This window comes from Bubalus kerabau, chromosome 1, assembly GCF_029407905.1.
Source record: "Bubalus kerabau isolate K-KA32 ecotype Philippines breed swamp buffalo chromosome 1, PCC_UOA_SB_1v2, whole genome shotgun sequence".
In the NCBI taxonomy this organism is placed as follows: Eukaryota; Metazoa; Chordata; class Mammalia; order Artiodactyla; family Bovidae; genus Bubalus; species Bubalus kerabau.
In genome coordinates, this window is record NC_073624.1 from 136,073,309 (window position 1) to 136,087,842 (window position 14,534).

Here is a 14,534-nt window from a genome sequence, read left to right on the forward strand (position 1 = left end):
GTTTTCACTGCTGTAAAAGCCCTCTGTGCTGTCTCTTCATCCTTCCATCTCCACCCCAACCCCTGATCTTTTTATTGTCTCCATAGTTTTTCCTTTTGTGTTAACTTTATCCCACTTTAATGTTTCAACTTTTTTGTCAAGGTATCATTTAGCATACAAAATATTTTAATGTGGTCTCATTATTTTGTATTCCTCAATAGAATATAAACTACATTCAGAGCTTGAAGTTTTATCTACTTTACACACTAGTATGAATCCAGTGCCTAAAACTGGCATGTTGTTTTTTAACTCAATGAGTGTTGAATGAATGTTTGTATTGGATCATGAGTTTAATGTATTTGTTAAGTAAATTAAAGTTGAAGATCCTTGCAAGCTTTGGCAGTGTCTTACAAAGAAACGTAGTCTTATACAATCTAGCCATTGCTTTCCTAGGTGATTACTCAACTTATTTTAAAGCTTACATTAACACAAAAGCCTGCATAAAAATATAGCAGGTTTATTATTTCCAAAATTAGAATTAACCAAGATATCTATCAGTAGGTAAATGGATAAGCAAAGTGTGGCAGATCTATACAATGGAATATTGTTCAGTGATAAATGAGGTGTTAAGTCATTAAAAGTTTTGACGTTAACTTAATAAATGATAGAGGTATAACTGCCTGTAAATGTAGAAAATTGTTACCCCATCCCATTTAAAATGCGCATAAACTCCAGAGATTAACTGATTGATTTTTAAAGAAATTGGCTCACAAGTAAGACTGACAAAGGCTCCAAGTGAAAAGTGAAAGTGTTAGTCACTCTGTTGTGTCCGACTCTTTGCGACAGCATCCATATCCGTCACTGTGACTTCAGGCATATAGAAGGGATATCTTGACATGCTGCACACCACTGAATGCCTAGAAATTTCACTAAGGTAATGAATTTTTTCAGATTTATTTTCCACCATTTGACATGCAAATATATTTCTGCCCTTTTCTCTTTCCCTTTTCCAGTGACTTCCATAAAATGCAAAGCACATATTGGTTTTTCATCCATGGATTGTTGTTAAAATTGGTGTTTCTGTAGGGAGAGGGGGCTGGAATTTTATTTTTGCTATCTTGCTAACTTTCCATTTATCTAGATCTTCGAAAATCTTTCAATGACATTTTAATTGGGCAAGTCTTGTACAAATCTTTCACTTTTCGTTGTAGAAGTATTACAGTTTTGTTAAATTCACTCTTAAGGATTTTTTCTTTTGATGCTATTGCAAATGAGTCTGTTGTCTTAACTTTGGATTGCTCATTGCTAATGTATACAAGTTCCATTGATATTTATATTATTGATCCTGTATCCTTAACTTTACTGAGCTTATTTATTGGTTCTAATATTTTTCAGTGAGTCCCTGAGCATTTTCTACATACAAGGTCAAGCCATCTGCATATAGCCATAGCATTACCTCTTTATTTCCCACTTTATGCCACTTACTGCATTATCTTTCTTAGTTGCCCTGAGACCTGCAGTACAATATTACCTAGAAGTGGTGAGGGTAAGAGCAAATAGAAATGAAAAGAGGATTAGTACAGTCTTTAAAAAAAAAAAAAAAGAAGAGATATCCCCAGTTCTTTTTCTTAGAACATTTTCTTTTGTAAACTTGTAACTGTAAATGCTTTATCCATCCCTTTGGGATGAATATGAACCTTTTTAAAAGCCTTTTGGCAGTTTTACACCCTTACAATATCTTTCTCAAGGAGCCTTGGAGTTATCTCTTTGAAGTGTACCCTTCCAGGGTGTTTGCACGCCCAATTTCTCAGTTTCTGTAGGAGGGTAGGAGCCTAACTTCTTCTATGGGTGCCTTGCTCCAAGTTGAAAAACTACCTCCTTTCAAATAGATATGAGAAGCTTCAATTAACACAGATGCTCATCCCAATTACCGGATGAATTTAAGGTAAACTATGATAAATGATGGAGAAGGCAATGGCACCCCACTCCAGTACTCTTGCCTGGAAAATCCCATTGATGGAGGACCCTGGTAGGCTGCAGTCCATGGGGTCACTAAGAGTCGGACACAACTGAGCGATTTCACTTTAACTTTTCACTTTCATGCATTGGACAAAGAAATGGCAACCCACTCCAGTGTTCTTGCCTGGAGAATCCCAGGGACAGGGGAGCCTTGTGGGCTGCCGTCTATGAGGTTGCACAGAGTCGGACACGACTGAAGCGACTTAGCAGCAGCAGCAGCATGATAAATGATAGTGTCAAGTCCTCTTACTTAAGGTTTAGTTATTGTTTATCTTGAGAACATGTATGTAATGAGTTGTATCCAATCAGCTTTATAAAAGGGTGCAGTTTCTTTCTGGCTTTGTAATCTCTTAGCAGACTTCCTATAGTGCACATCACATTCTTCTTTTATGATTATTCAGTAATAAAATTCTTTTGTCTTCTACCTTTGTGAAGAGACTTTCGTGTTGGGAGAAACTTTCAATTATATTTCTTCAGCAATTTTGATAAGAATGGGATGAGTCTGGTAGTTCCTGATTTGAGCAGATCAGCTGAAAGTCTTGGCCACACAACAATCAGATAGAAGACCCTAAATTATAAATACTCTTCCTCCTAGCCCTCTGTTCTTTTGGAATACTATCTAAACAAACCACCCAAATTCAAGATTTTACTTTTGAATAATTATGGGTAATAATTATTACCCAGATCTCATCATGATCACTGGATAATTGGAAAATATGGGGAAGCCAGTAATGTTGCCTGCTGGTCTCTTTTAAAAACAGTTAATATCCGTCTGTCGCATTTGGAATTGGCACACATAGGAGATTCCAGTCCTGCAGTAGCCAGAGGACAATTGTTTTGCAGAGGTTCTTAGAAGGGAGTCTATCCCAGTAAATGTCTTGCTGATATTTATGGGATGAATATAATTCTAACCATTTCAAGAGGAAATTTAAAAATTATTTGGATAACTAGAAGAAATTGTTGAAAAAATTAAAGGGAAAATGCAAGACAAATACATTTTCTCTCTCATAGAACCCTGCTTCTCCTCACTTTGTTTGTCCCTGCTCCTCCTGCTTTTCCTGGATGTCTTTGCCCCTCCATGCCTCAGACTGACTCGGGGGAAAGGGAGGTGATAATCTTTCAGATGGGTGGTTCCCATCTAGGCACAGCTTCTTTGCTGCTAAGTCGCTTCAGTCATGTCCGACTCTGTGCGACCCCAGAGATGACAGCCCACCAGGCTCCTCCGACCCTGGGATTCTCCAGGCAAGAACACTGGAGTGGGTTGCCATTTCCTTCTCCAATGCATGAAAGTGAAAAGTGAAAGTGAAGTCGCTCAGTCATGTCCGACTCTTCACAACCCCATGGACTGCAGCCTACCAGGCTCCTCCGTCCATGGGATTTTCCAGGCAAGAGTACTGGAGTGGGGTGCCATTGCCTTCTCCAACAGCTTCTTTAACTGGTAATAAATTACCTGCTCAATTTGAGAACACAGTTAATGTACTTTATGGCCTAGACTGAGTCCACTTCATGTCTTAGATGAGGTGACTCCTTCAGGAGTCCCTTATGCTCCACACACTGCATAGCTATTAATAGAAAGCCAGAAATGATAAAGCATCATGGGAAGATTAAGAGATCTGCATGGAAGGCAACAGGGAGAGTAGCTATACTAGTCACTTGGAAAAAAGCAAAGAAACAAGGCATTGAAATAATGTAAACACAGGAAGGGAAACTAAAGTGCCCTGGTTACAATTTTTTGTGGGGTTTTTTTTTTGGTCTCAGTGTGAAGGAAGCCAGCTAGTCTATTTGGGTCACCAGCAGCACCAATGCCATTGAGAAGCTACTCAGGATGCCCATGTAATTCAAATGCCTTTCTTATCAGCTGATGTTTCTTATTTAAAGGCTTCTTTCCTCTATGCCCCAGAAATTTGCAAAAGTACACCTCAGGGTGTATTCAGTTTACAGCCCACACATAGGAATATATACTGATTATTAGATGAAATTGAGCAACTGCGTGGAATTCTGAAATTAGGAGATTTTGCTCCTTTGGTAGAGCAATCACATTGGGGTCTGGAAGATCACAACATCAGGGGAAGCTATCTGGCACCCCACCCCTCATAACTATGGAGTAACCAAGGCAGTTTCAAACTCAGAGAAGGGTTGCTGAAAGCTATACTTGAAGCCTTTCCACAAATGTTGAGCTGGGTAATGTTGCAGCAATGTACCTAGAAGACATGGGGGTCCCCCATCGATTTCCATCAGTGGTTTGCTGACGCTTTCTCAGAACTCCCTGGTTGGAACCTGGGGTCAGATCAAAATATGCTCTAGTTTTAGCAATCTTCGTTTTGACTCTCTTGCCAACTATCCACATCCAAATTAAGAGAAAGTGGTAGGATGACAAGAATAGACAGTCAAATCTGAGCAGCAGGTACTCAATGTAGGGATAATCTAGAGAAAGACATCCAAGAAAAGAAATTGAAGACTTCTGTGTTGGCTGATCAGAACTCTTTACTAAAGGGAGAAATCCCTACTCTGGTCAACTCATGAAGGGATCAGAGGAGGCAGGGTCTGGAGGAGGCAGGGACTGACTACAGGGACAAGAGAATCAGGATGGAGAAGAACAAAACCTCCAGCTGGGAAATCTTGGCTAACAGCTCAAAGTGGATAGATTGAGAGACTCTGAGGTGGGAAATGGTGAACCATATGTGTCAGTAACTTTTCCTCAGCCTAATCTCTTTGCCGCCTCTGATAAAGTTCTGCTTCTCCTTCAGTTTCCTCAGGAATTTCTTGTTTTAGTATTTTGCATCAGTCTACTTATTCCTTTTCCTGTACAATTCACATGCATTTAGGTCCTCTAACTAAGGAACTTGTGTTCTTGGTTTCTCTCAATCCTTCTATAAACCTGTTGAGGAGAGACCTGTTGTGCAACTAAAAGGCTACCATATTCTCTACTCTGGATGGAATATCCATGGAGCTTATTGAGGAAAAGACACCTGATTTGATCACACTGTGCCCTTTGAAAGAAAAACAGGTATGGCAGAGAGGGGCATTTTCACACCATGCAGGGCAAGCACATCAATGCATCATGCTGGGTCTAGGAAATGATGTTTTCTTTTCCTTCTATGCAATACGGAGAGGTTTTCTGAATTGGAAGATTTTATTTTTATTTATATCTCCCCAATAGTGGACATCTTTGTCTTGTTCCTATAATTAGGAGGAAAACATTCAATCTTCAATCCTCAAATAGGATATTGTTGTTGCTTAGTCAATAAGTCATATCTGACTCTTTGCGACCCCACGGACTGTAGCCCACCAGGCTCCTCTGTCCATGGGATTTCCTAGTCAAGAATACTGGGGTGGGTTGCCATTTCCTCCTCCAGGGGAACTAGTACTATCAGATCAGATCAGATCACTCACTCAGTCGGTCACTCAGTCGTGTCCAGCTCTTTTTCGACCCCATGAATTGCAGCACACCAGGCCTCCCTGTCCATCGAAAGAGATAAAATAATGTTTTTGTTTAACAGGAATTCAGATTGAGATATAGTAATTGAAGCAGAATCTGTAAATACCCTCTACACCATCATCATTCTTTCAGCTCAAATGACCTAATGTAGTACTGGCAGAGTATTTTCTGATTCCAAAGTTGCAATCACAATTTCAAGTGCCAAGATAAAGTCTACTGCAACAACAAAAATAGCTTCACTTATGATTACAGAGGTTATCAGTGTTTTAATAGCCTCATTATTTTTTTTTTCAGCATAGCCATGGGTGCAAGCAATTACAATGTGGAAAATACATATTTCCCCTTGCTTCTACACTGCTTTTGATGGAGGTAATACAAATACAAATTTTGGTGGATGTTTACATAAAGGTGAAAACATGTTTATTCCAAGGATAAACAAAGCATGAAAGATTATGTGGAAGATGTTGATTGTCCGGCCACATTCTTCATAGTACTTGCTATTCAGATAGATGATACTTTTTATATTGATGTTGAAGTAATTGACATGAAGTTGTTCTCTTACTTCAGCATTTATATTATTAACATTTGAATTGAGTTATTAAAGGACTTTTGTGATTTTTGTTGGCAGTCAGTATTCTTCATTTCTCTTGCATTCAGAAGCTCATTGACACTCTTTAACAAATACAGCTGGAAGAGTTCTCAGTTAATATTTAAAGCACTGAAATATTTAATCCTCCAGAAAAGGCCCCAAGTTCTTATTTAACCTTTTAAATATTCCATTAAATGAAGCCAATTTGCTTATTTTTTGTTTGTAGTTTTCAGTATCTGTAACAATAGAATTATGGAAATTGAGAGAAGAACAATTTCTCCTCTTTCAATAATGATTATAAAATGATCAGGTGGATAATCATTAGTGTGCTTGCTATGACTGTATTTAGAAATGTTTCATCTCTTAATTTGCTTTTTTAAATGGATGTTACTAACTGCTTGTCTAGCATAAGGACAAGTGAAAGTATCATTTATAGTGTTAAAAGGGAACAGAAAAAACTGACAAAAAGTTTTTTTGTTAGTGGACATATTAAAAAATTATTAATCAAAGAGATCCAATATGATCCTGAAGAGTGGAAAAGGCAAGTTGTGCCATGAATGATGGTCTTATGTGTTTAACGAATCAAATTTGAAGAGAAGTTCCCAGAGTTGTTAACTTTATGCCATTATATCCATTCATAAAGCTAAATGTGTTTTCTCATTAATGAATGTCCAAAGGATGAAATAAGTGAGATACAACTACAAAATAAGTAACATATAATGAAAATGGAACCATGTAAATGGACAGTCTCTGGAATAAATAATGTAACTCAATTCTTCAAAACAAGGAATTGTTAAGGAGAGCCAATATTATCATAGAAATTTAATTGATGAGAGATACATAATTTAGATACTTAAAATTTATTTCAGATGAACAATGAATAAAAGAGTGTCTCATGACTTGTACTTTATTTGCTAAATCTGGCAATTCTACCCAATGTACAAAATTGCAGAGCCTTTTTTTTTTTCAACTGAAGTATAGTTGATTTACAGTGTTACTTTCAAATGTATAGCAAATTGATCCAGTTACATATGTATGTATATATATATACATGGGCTACCCTGGTGGCTCAGCCGGTAATAAATTTGACTGCAATGTGGGAGACCTGGGTTTGATCCCTGGGTTGGGAAGATCCCCTGGAGGAGGGCATAGCAACCCACTCCAGTATTCTTGCCTGGAGAATCCCCATGCACAGGGGAGCCTGGCGGCCTGCAGCCCATAGGGTCGCAAAGAGTTGGACACGACTGAGTGACTAAGCTCACCCATATATATACTTTTTCTGATTTTTTCCATTTTAGGTTATTACAAGATACTAAATATAGTTCCCTGTGCTATACAGTAGGTCATTGTTGATCAATTTTATATGCAGTTTATTTATTTTATATATAGTAATCCAAAATTCCTAATTTATCCCTTTCCCCTCTTCCTCTTGAGTAACCATAAGTTTGTTTCTATCACAGACCCTATCCTAATTGAGATGGGAGAAATATCAACAACCTCAGACATGCAGAAAGTGAAGAGGAACTACAGAGCCTTTTGATGAGGGTGAAAGAGGAAAGTGACAAAACTGGTTTGAAGATCAATATTCAAAAAACAAAGATCGTGGCATCCAATCCCATCACTTCATAGCAAATAGAACGAGAATTTTATTTTCTTTTTTCTTGGGCTCCAAAATCCCTGGGGACAGTGACTGCAGTTAAAAGACACGTGTCCCTTGGAAGGAAAGCTATGACAAACCTAGACAGCGTATTAAAAAGCAGAGACAACACTTTACCAACAAAGGTCCATACAGTCAAAAACTGGTTTTTCCTAATAGTCATGTACAGATGTGAGAGCTGGACCATAAAGAAGGCTAAACTCGGAAGAATTGATGCTTTCGAATTGTGGTGCTGGAAAAGACTCCTGAGATTCCTTTGGACTGCAAGGACATCAAACCAGTCAATTCTAAAGGAAATCAACCTGAATATTCATTGGAAAGACTGTTGCTGAAGCTTCAATACTTTGGCCACGTGATTGGAAGAGCCTGCTCATTGGCAAAGACCCTGGTGCTGGGAAAGATTGAAGGCAAAACGGAGAAGGTGGCGGAAGAGGATGAGATGGTTAGATAGTATCACCGACTCAACGGGACATGCATTTGAGCAAACTATAGGAGATAATGAAGCACAGGGAAGCCTGGCGTGCTGCAGTTCATGGAGTCGCAAAGAGTCAGACATGACTTACCGACTGAACAATAACAGGCTTTCAAGAAATGTACTGTGCCTTTTCTGGGACAGGACACGGCGGTCGCTATGGCCTTCTGCGCATGTGCGCTCCCTCCTCCCCCTCCTCTCCCTGCTAGCCTGCAGGTTCAGGGATGCAGCTGCAGTCTCGCGAGGAGAGGATTCCGGAGCTTCAGGCTTGTGGACCCGACTGCTGAGGAGCAGGACGGTTCGGTGTAGCCCCGCAGAGTTGAGACAGGCGACCGGGGGGCGGGTGAAGGAGGAAACGGCTTTGTCTCCAGACTCGGTGTGGCTCTGACTCCGTTTTTATGCTCCTGGTGAGGACCAGCACGTCCCAGCGCTTGTTACCAGGTGAAGCTTGTTTTTCTCATTTCCAAGGTGCGGGGTGGTCTGAGATCTTGGAAGACCGCGCAGAAACTGGCTTTCGGGCTCCCAGTAGATGTGCACTTTTCTTCTCTGCGAAGAAACTGGATTTTTTTCCCCCCACTCAGGGCCTCGCCTAACCGCCTGTGGTCAGCTTTGCCTATGCCCTCAGTAACCCTAGTTGGCTTTTACAGGAGGTCCCGCTTAAATTCCAGGAGCTTTAGATCTGGGACAAATATGAATAGCTTTTTGTGGAGTAGAAAGGGTGATTCCGGGAGCAGGAGTCTCTAGCAGGACAGTCAGTTCGCTTGGGACCTCAGAGGAGCAGACTTTGGTCCTCCTGCTGGACCAGGTGGTAGTGATGGTGGAAACCTTGGGCCAACTTTCTGGACAAAAGGAACAGAAGGTACTCCTTCTTGGGAGGTTGTGAAGGCATCCTGTGGAAGGAAGAGCTGACCAGCCTCAGGGGAGGGAGTTTACCTTCTTGCACCCTTCACTCTTTACTCCACTTGTATTCTGAGCTGCTCCTGCACTCAGCACAGCTAGAGAATACCTGATGTCCCTTGTCCTGAGCTTGCAGAATCAGAGATGGTGCTGCAAGACAGAGGTCGTTACGACTTGGACTTAAGACAGGTCTATTTATGTGTTACTTAAAGCATGGAGTTGGGTTCGGGTGGGCAGGAAGTGGGTAAAAAAGTGGTTAGTTTACAATCCTACATTTTGTTATGATAGAATCAAGGACAGCCATGGAGTCTCTTGATGGTCCAGGGAGGTCTTTTCTGCCCTAATAACACAGAAATCAAAACCAGTTTATTGTTTTTAATTAAAAAATACTGTTGAGACCCGAAACCAAATTAAGAGTAAACTCTTTTTTCCCCTTCCAAAAATACCCCATCCTTTTTTTTTCAGAACACTGTTGAGATTTTTCTGGTTTGTAATGAACATTATAAATTTTGTGCTGAATATTTTTGCTCAGCATCAGTTTTAATGTTCTAATCTTGGCTTTTCCTAATTGGCTTAATTAGTTTAATGTGTTGTTCACATTTTCTGTATGTTAGAGCATACACTGTTAACAAATGAGCAGAAAACAAATGCTTTTACATTTGAAAACTAGCTTGTCTAAGTATTACATTATCATACCAGAGTCATGCATGGACATGGAGTGCTCCCTCCTTTACTGTTATCCTTTCTGCCCCTTCTCAAGGCATCTCCCATTCTAAGATGTTATGCCAGCTACTAGGGTGGAGCTTTTTAGGCAGGTGATATCACTCATGACCCTCCTTCTTTCTCAGGTGTACTCTCTCAGCTCTCTACATTTCTCCAGAAGCAACAGATAATGATCACATCGCAGGTGAGTTGTTTAATTTATGCACAGTTTTGATTATTTGAAGTTTATACCATGTCTATACATTCATCTGAAATAGTAGAAATAAATGTTAACATCAGGGAAAATATAGAGCACAAGTCAGCAAATTACAGCCCATGGGCCAAATGAGGCATGCAGCCTGGTTTTTTATTGCCCACACACTAAGAATTTTTAGATGATTGAGAAACAAATCAAGAGTAATAGTCTGTGATGTGAAAATTGTGTGAAATTCAAATCTCAGTGTCTGTAAAATTTTTACTGAGACACAGCTGTGTTCTTTTATTTATGGCTGTGACTGCCTTCAGATTACAAGGGCAGAGTTTAGTGATTGTGACAGAAAGCTCACAGACCTGAAATACTTACTATGAGCATTTACTGAAAATGTTTGCTGACCTCTGATTTAGAAGAGCAGATCAGTAGTAGGAAAGAGATGCCATGTAGGTAAATGCAGATCCTATGATATTATTGAGCTGTGAAACTGAGCCATTAAAAAAAATTTTTTTTGATAGACTTCATTATGTGATGTTGTGAACCTTCTTGTGACAGTCTTGCAGTTGCATAAAGAAGTGGTTGGAATAAAGGGGATGACTCTTGTCTATTCCATGGGAAAAGTTAAGTGATGTCAGAAGAAAATACGTGATAAATAATTCAAGTGAATTAGAGCCAGCTTTACGACTCATGGTTTTTCAAAGAAGAGACAATCTGCATAGACCAGGTGACCTAGGTTATTTAGTAGGAGGAGGCAGGCTTTGTGACAATCCTGAGGGCTTGGCAAAATCTAAATCTTTGTAGAGTCTGGCAAGGGATTCTTCTTTTTTAATTTTGGTAAAATACGCATAGCATAAAATTCACATATCAGCCGTTTTAAAATGCAGAATTTAGTGGCGTTTTGTATATTAATGATGTTGTGCAACCATGACCACCACCTACTTTAAGAATATTTTCTTCATATCAAAAGGAGACCCCATACTGTTGTTTAAGTCTCTAAGTCCTGTCTGACTCTTTGCAACCCCATGTACTGCAGCCCACCAGGCTCCTCTGTCTGTGGGATTTTCCAGGCAAGAATACTGGAGTGGTTGCTATTTCCTACTCCAGGTGATCTTCCCAACCCGGAGATCGAACCTGAATCTCCTTCATTGGCAGATGGATTCTTTACCACTGAGCTACCAGCAAATCCTAGTAAGCAGTACCATCACTTAATAAACAGCTACTCCCCATTCCCCCCAGCCCCTAGCTACTGTTAATCTATTTTCTTCTTATGGGTTTGCCTATTCTGGATAGCTCATATAAATGGAATCATGTAGCCTTCTGGGTGTGACTTCTTTCACTTAGTGTGTTTTCAGGACCCTTCCATGTTGTAATTTGTATCATTACTTCATCACTTCTATGACCAAATAAATATTCCATTGTCTATACTACCTTTTGTTTATCTATCATTTCATGGGCATTTGGGGGTGACTCCATGTTTGGTTATTGAGAACAGTGCTGTGAGCATTCATGTACAGGTTTTTGTGTGAAGACCTATTTTCAGTTCTTTCCTAGGAGTGAAATTGATGGATCATGTGATAATTCTGTGTTTAACTTATTTTGAAACTGGCAAACTGTGTTGCACAGCAAGGCAAGTCCCTTGCCAAGTCCATATGAATTTTATGTTAGCTTGTCTATTTCCACACAAAAAGGCTGTTGCGATTTTGGTAAGGATTGCATTGAATCTATAGACCACTTTGGGAAATAGTGCCACTTTAAGAATATTAAGTCATGAGTATCTATGAACTTGAGATGTTTTTCCAATAAGTTAGATTTTCTATTTTGTAGTGTTCAGAGTACAGATCTTACATGTTTGCTGAAATTTACTATTAAGTGGTCTTTTAGGTGATGTTGTAAATGGAAGTCTTTTCTTAGTTCCCTTTTTGATTGCTTATTGATGGTACGTAGAAATACAACTGATTTTTTGAGTGTTGAGCTTATACCCTGTTTTGCTGAATTTGTTCACAAGTTCTAATAGTTGCTTTGTAGATTCTTTAGAATTGTCTATATATGCAGTCATATCATCTGCACATAGAGATAGTTTCATTCTTCCATCCAGTTTGAATACCTTTTGTTTATCTATTTTTTGCCTAATTGCTCTGGCTAGAATTTCTAGTGCAGAGTTGAATATAAGTGGCCAAAGCAGGCATCCTTGTTTTTGTTTTGTTTTACCATCTTAAGTTTATTCATGTTATGCTACAATCAACCTCCAAAATATTTTCATCTTATAAAACAGAAACACTGCACCCATTAAACAAAAACTCCCCATTCCTCTCTGCTCCCTGACCAGTGAAAGCCTCCATTCTACTTTATGTTTCTATGAATTTGACTACTCTTTCATACTTCATGGAAGTGAAAGCATAAAGGACTTGTCTTTTTGTGACTGGCTTCTTTTACTTAGCATAATTCTCAGGGTTCATCCATATTGTATGTGCGTGTATATATATCACATTTTTGTTTATTCAGTCATCTGTTGATGGACATTTGCTTCTGCCTTTTGGCTGCTGTGCATAATGCTTTTATGAACATGGATGTACAAACATGTCTTGAGATTCTACTTTCAGTTCTTTTCAATAAACGCCAAGAAGTGGTATTGCTGGGTCATATGGTAATTCAATTTTTTTTTTGAAGAACACCATAATGTTCCTCACAGCAGCTGCACCCTTTTACATTCCCACCAGCACTTATTATTTTCAGGTTTTTTAAATAGCAGCTCTCATAATAGGTGTAGGTAATATTTGATAGTGGTTTTGATTAGCATTTCTCTAATGATTAGTGATTTTGAGCATATTTTCATAAACTAGTTAACTAATTGTATACATTCGTTGGAGAAATGTCTGTTCAAGTCCATTGTCTATTTAAAAATTCTGTTGTTGTTATTGAGTTGTAGGCATTCTCCTCAAACGGCCCCAAAACAGATCAAAACACAGTTCTTTGAAAATAATAGGTATATCTTACTGTGCTTTGCAGATTTTTTTAAAATAAATTGAAGTTTTGTGGCAATTCTGCATTAAGAAATTCTATTGTGATATTTTTGCAAGACCATTTGCTTACTTCTTAATAACATTCAACATTTCAAACTTTTTCATTATTATTGGGTTCACCAAAAAGTTCATTCAGGTTTTTCCATTACCTCTTATGGAAAAACCCAAATGAACTTCTTGGTTAACCCAGTAGTAAAATGGCTGTCTGAGGAGGTCTTACAAATAGCTGTGAAAAGAAGGGACGCGAAAAGCAAAGGAGAAAAGAAGAGATACCCATTTGAAAGGAGAGTTCCAAAGAATAGCAAGGAGAGATAAGAAAGCCTTCCTCAGCGATCAATGCAAAGAAATAGAGAAAACAATAGAAAGGGAAAGACTAAAGATCTCTTTAAGAAAATTAGAGATACCAAGGGAACATTTCAAGCACAGATGGGCTCAATAAAGGACAGAAATGGTAGGGACCTAACAGGAGCAGAAGATATTAAGAAGAGGTGGCAAGAATACACAGAAGAACTGTATAAAAAAGATCTTCATGACCCAATCACGATGGTGTGATCACTCACCTAGAGCCAGACATCCTGGAATGTGAAGTCAAGTGGGCCTTAGGAAGCATCACTATGAACAAAGCTAGTGGAGGTGATGGAATTCCAGTTGAGCTATTTCAAATCCTGGAAGATGATGCTGTGCAAGTGCCACACTCAATATGCCAGCAAATTTGGAAAACTCAGCAGTGGCCACAGGACTGGAAAAGGTCAGTTTTCATTCCAATCCCAAAGAAAGGCAACGCTAAAAAATGCTCAAACTACCACACAATCACACTCATCTCACACGCTAGTAAAGTAATGCTCAAAATTCTCCAAGCCAGGCTTCGCAATACATGAACCATGAACTTCCAGATGTTCAAGCTGGTTTTAGAAAAGGCAGGGGAACCAGAGATCAAATTGCCAACATCTGCTTGATCATCAAAAAAGCAAGAGAGTTCCAGAAAAACATCTATTTCTGCTTTATTGACTATGCCAAAGCCTTTGACTGTGTGGATCACAATCAACTGTGGAAAATTCTTCAAGAGATGGGAATACCAGACCACCTGACCTGCCTCCTGAGAAACCTGTATGCAGGTCAGGAAGCAACAGTCAGAACTGGACATGGAACAACAGACTGGTTCCAAATAGGAAAAGGAGTACGTCAAGGCTGTATATTGTCACCCTGCTTCTTTAACTTATATGCAGATTACATCATGAGAAATGCTGGGCTGAATGAAGCACAAGCTGGAATCAAGATTGCTGGGAGAAATATCAATAACCTCAGATATGCAGATGACACCACCCTATGGCAGAAACTAAAGAACTAAAGAGCATCTTGATGAAAGTGAAAGTGGAGAGTGAAAAAGTTGGCTTAAAGCTCAACATTCAGAAAACTAAGATCATGGCATCCGGTCCCATCACTTCATGGGAAATAGATGGGGAAACAGTGGCTGACTTTTTTTTTTTCTGGACTCCAAAATCACTGCAGGTGGTGACTGCAGCCATGAAATTAAAAGACACTTACTCCT

General features: G+C 39.1%; 2 protein-coding genes and 1 long non-coding RNA gene across 3 annotated transcripts in view; 2 read left to right on the forward strand and 1 right to left on the reverse strand.

The window, feature by feature from the left end:
• The window catches only part of LOC129658172 (zinc finger protein 33B-like), a 100,271-nt gene extending 98,373 nt beyond the window's left edge, over positions 1–1,898 (forward strand). Inside the window, exon 6 of the mRNA XM_055589315.1 lies at positions 826–1,898. Coding sequence (XP_055445290.1) covers positions 826–860 — 35 coding nt within the window. The 3' untranslated portion in view covers positions 861–1,898. The remainder of the gene's footprint in view (positions 1–825) is intronic.
• Positions 1,899–5,112: 3,214 nt separating this feature from the next.
• LOC129658376 (uncharacterized) lies at positions 5,113–8,376 on the reverse strand. Its single transcript, XR_008717354.1, has 2 exons — positions 8,247–8,376; positions 5,113–5,457 (listed from the first exon to the last, which is right to left on the reverse strand). It is a non-coding gene; the product is annotated as an uncharacterized LOC129658376 (long non-coding RNA).
• LOC129658193 (zinc finger protein 37A-like) overlaps positions 5,732–14,534 on the forward strand; it is a 48,139-nt gene continuing 39,336 nt past the window's right edge. The window contains 2 exon segments of the mRNA XM_055589327.1: positions 5,732–8,596; positions 9,901–9,959. Of these exon segments, the coding sequence (XP_055445302.1) occupies positions 8,554–8,596; positions 9,901–9,959 (102 nt within the window). The 5' untranslated portion in view covers positions 5,732–8,553.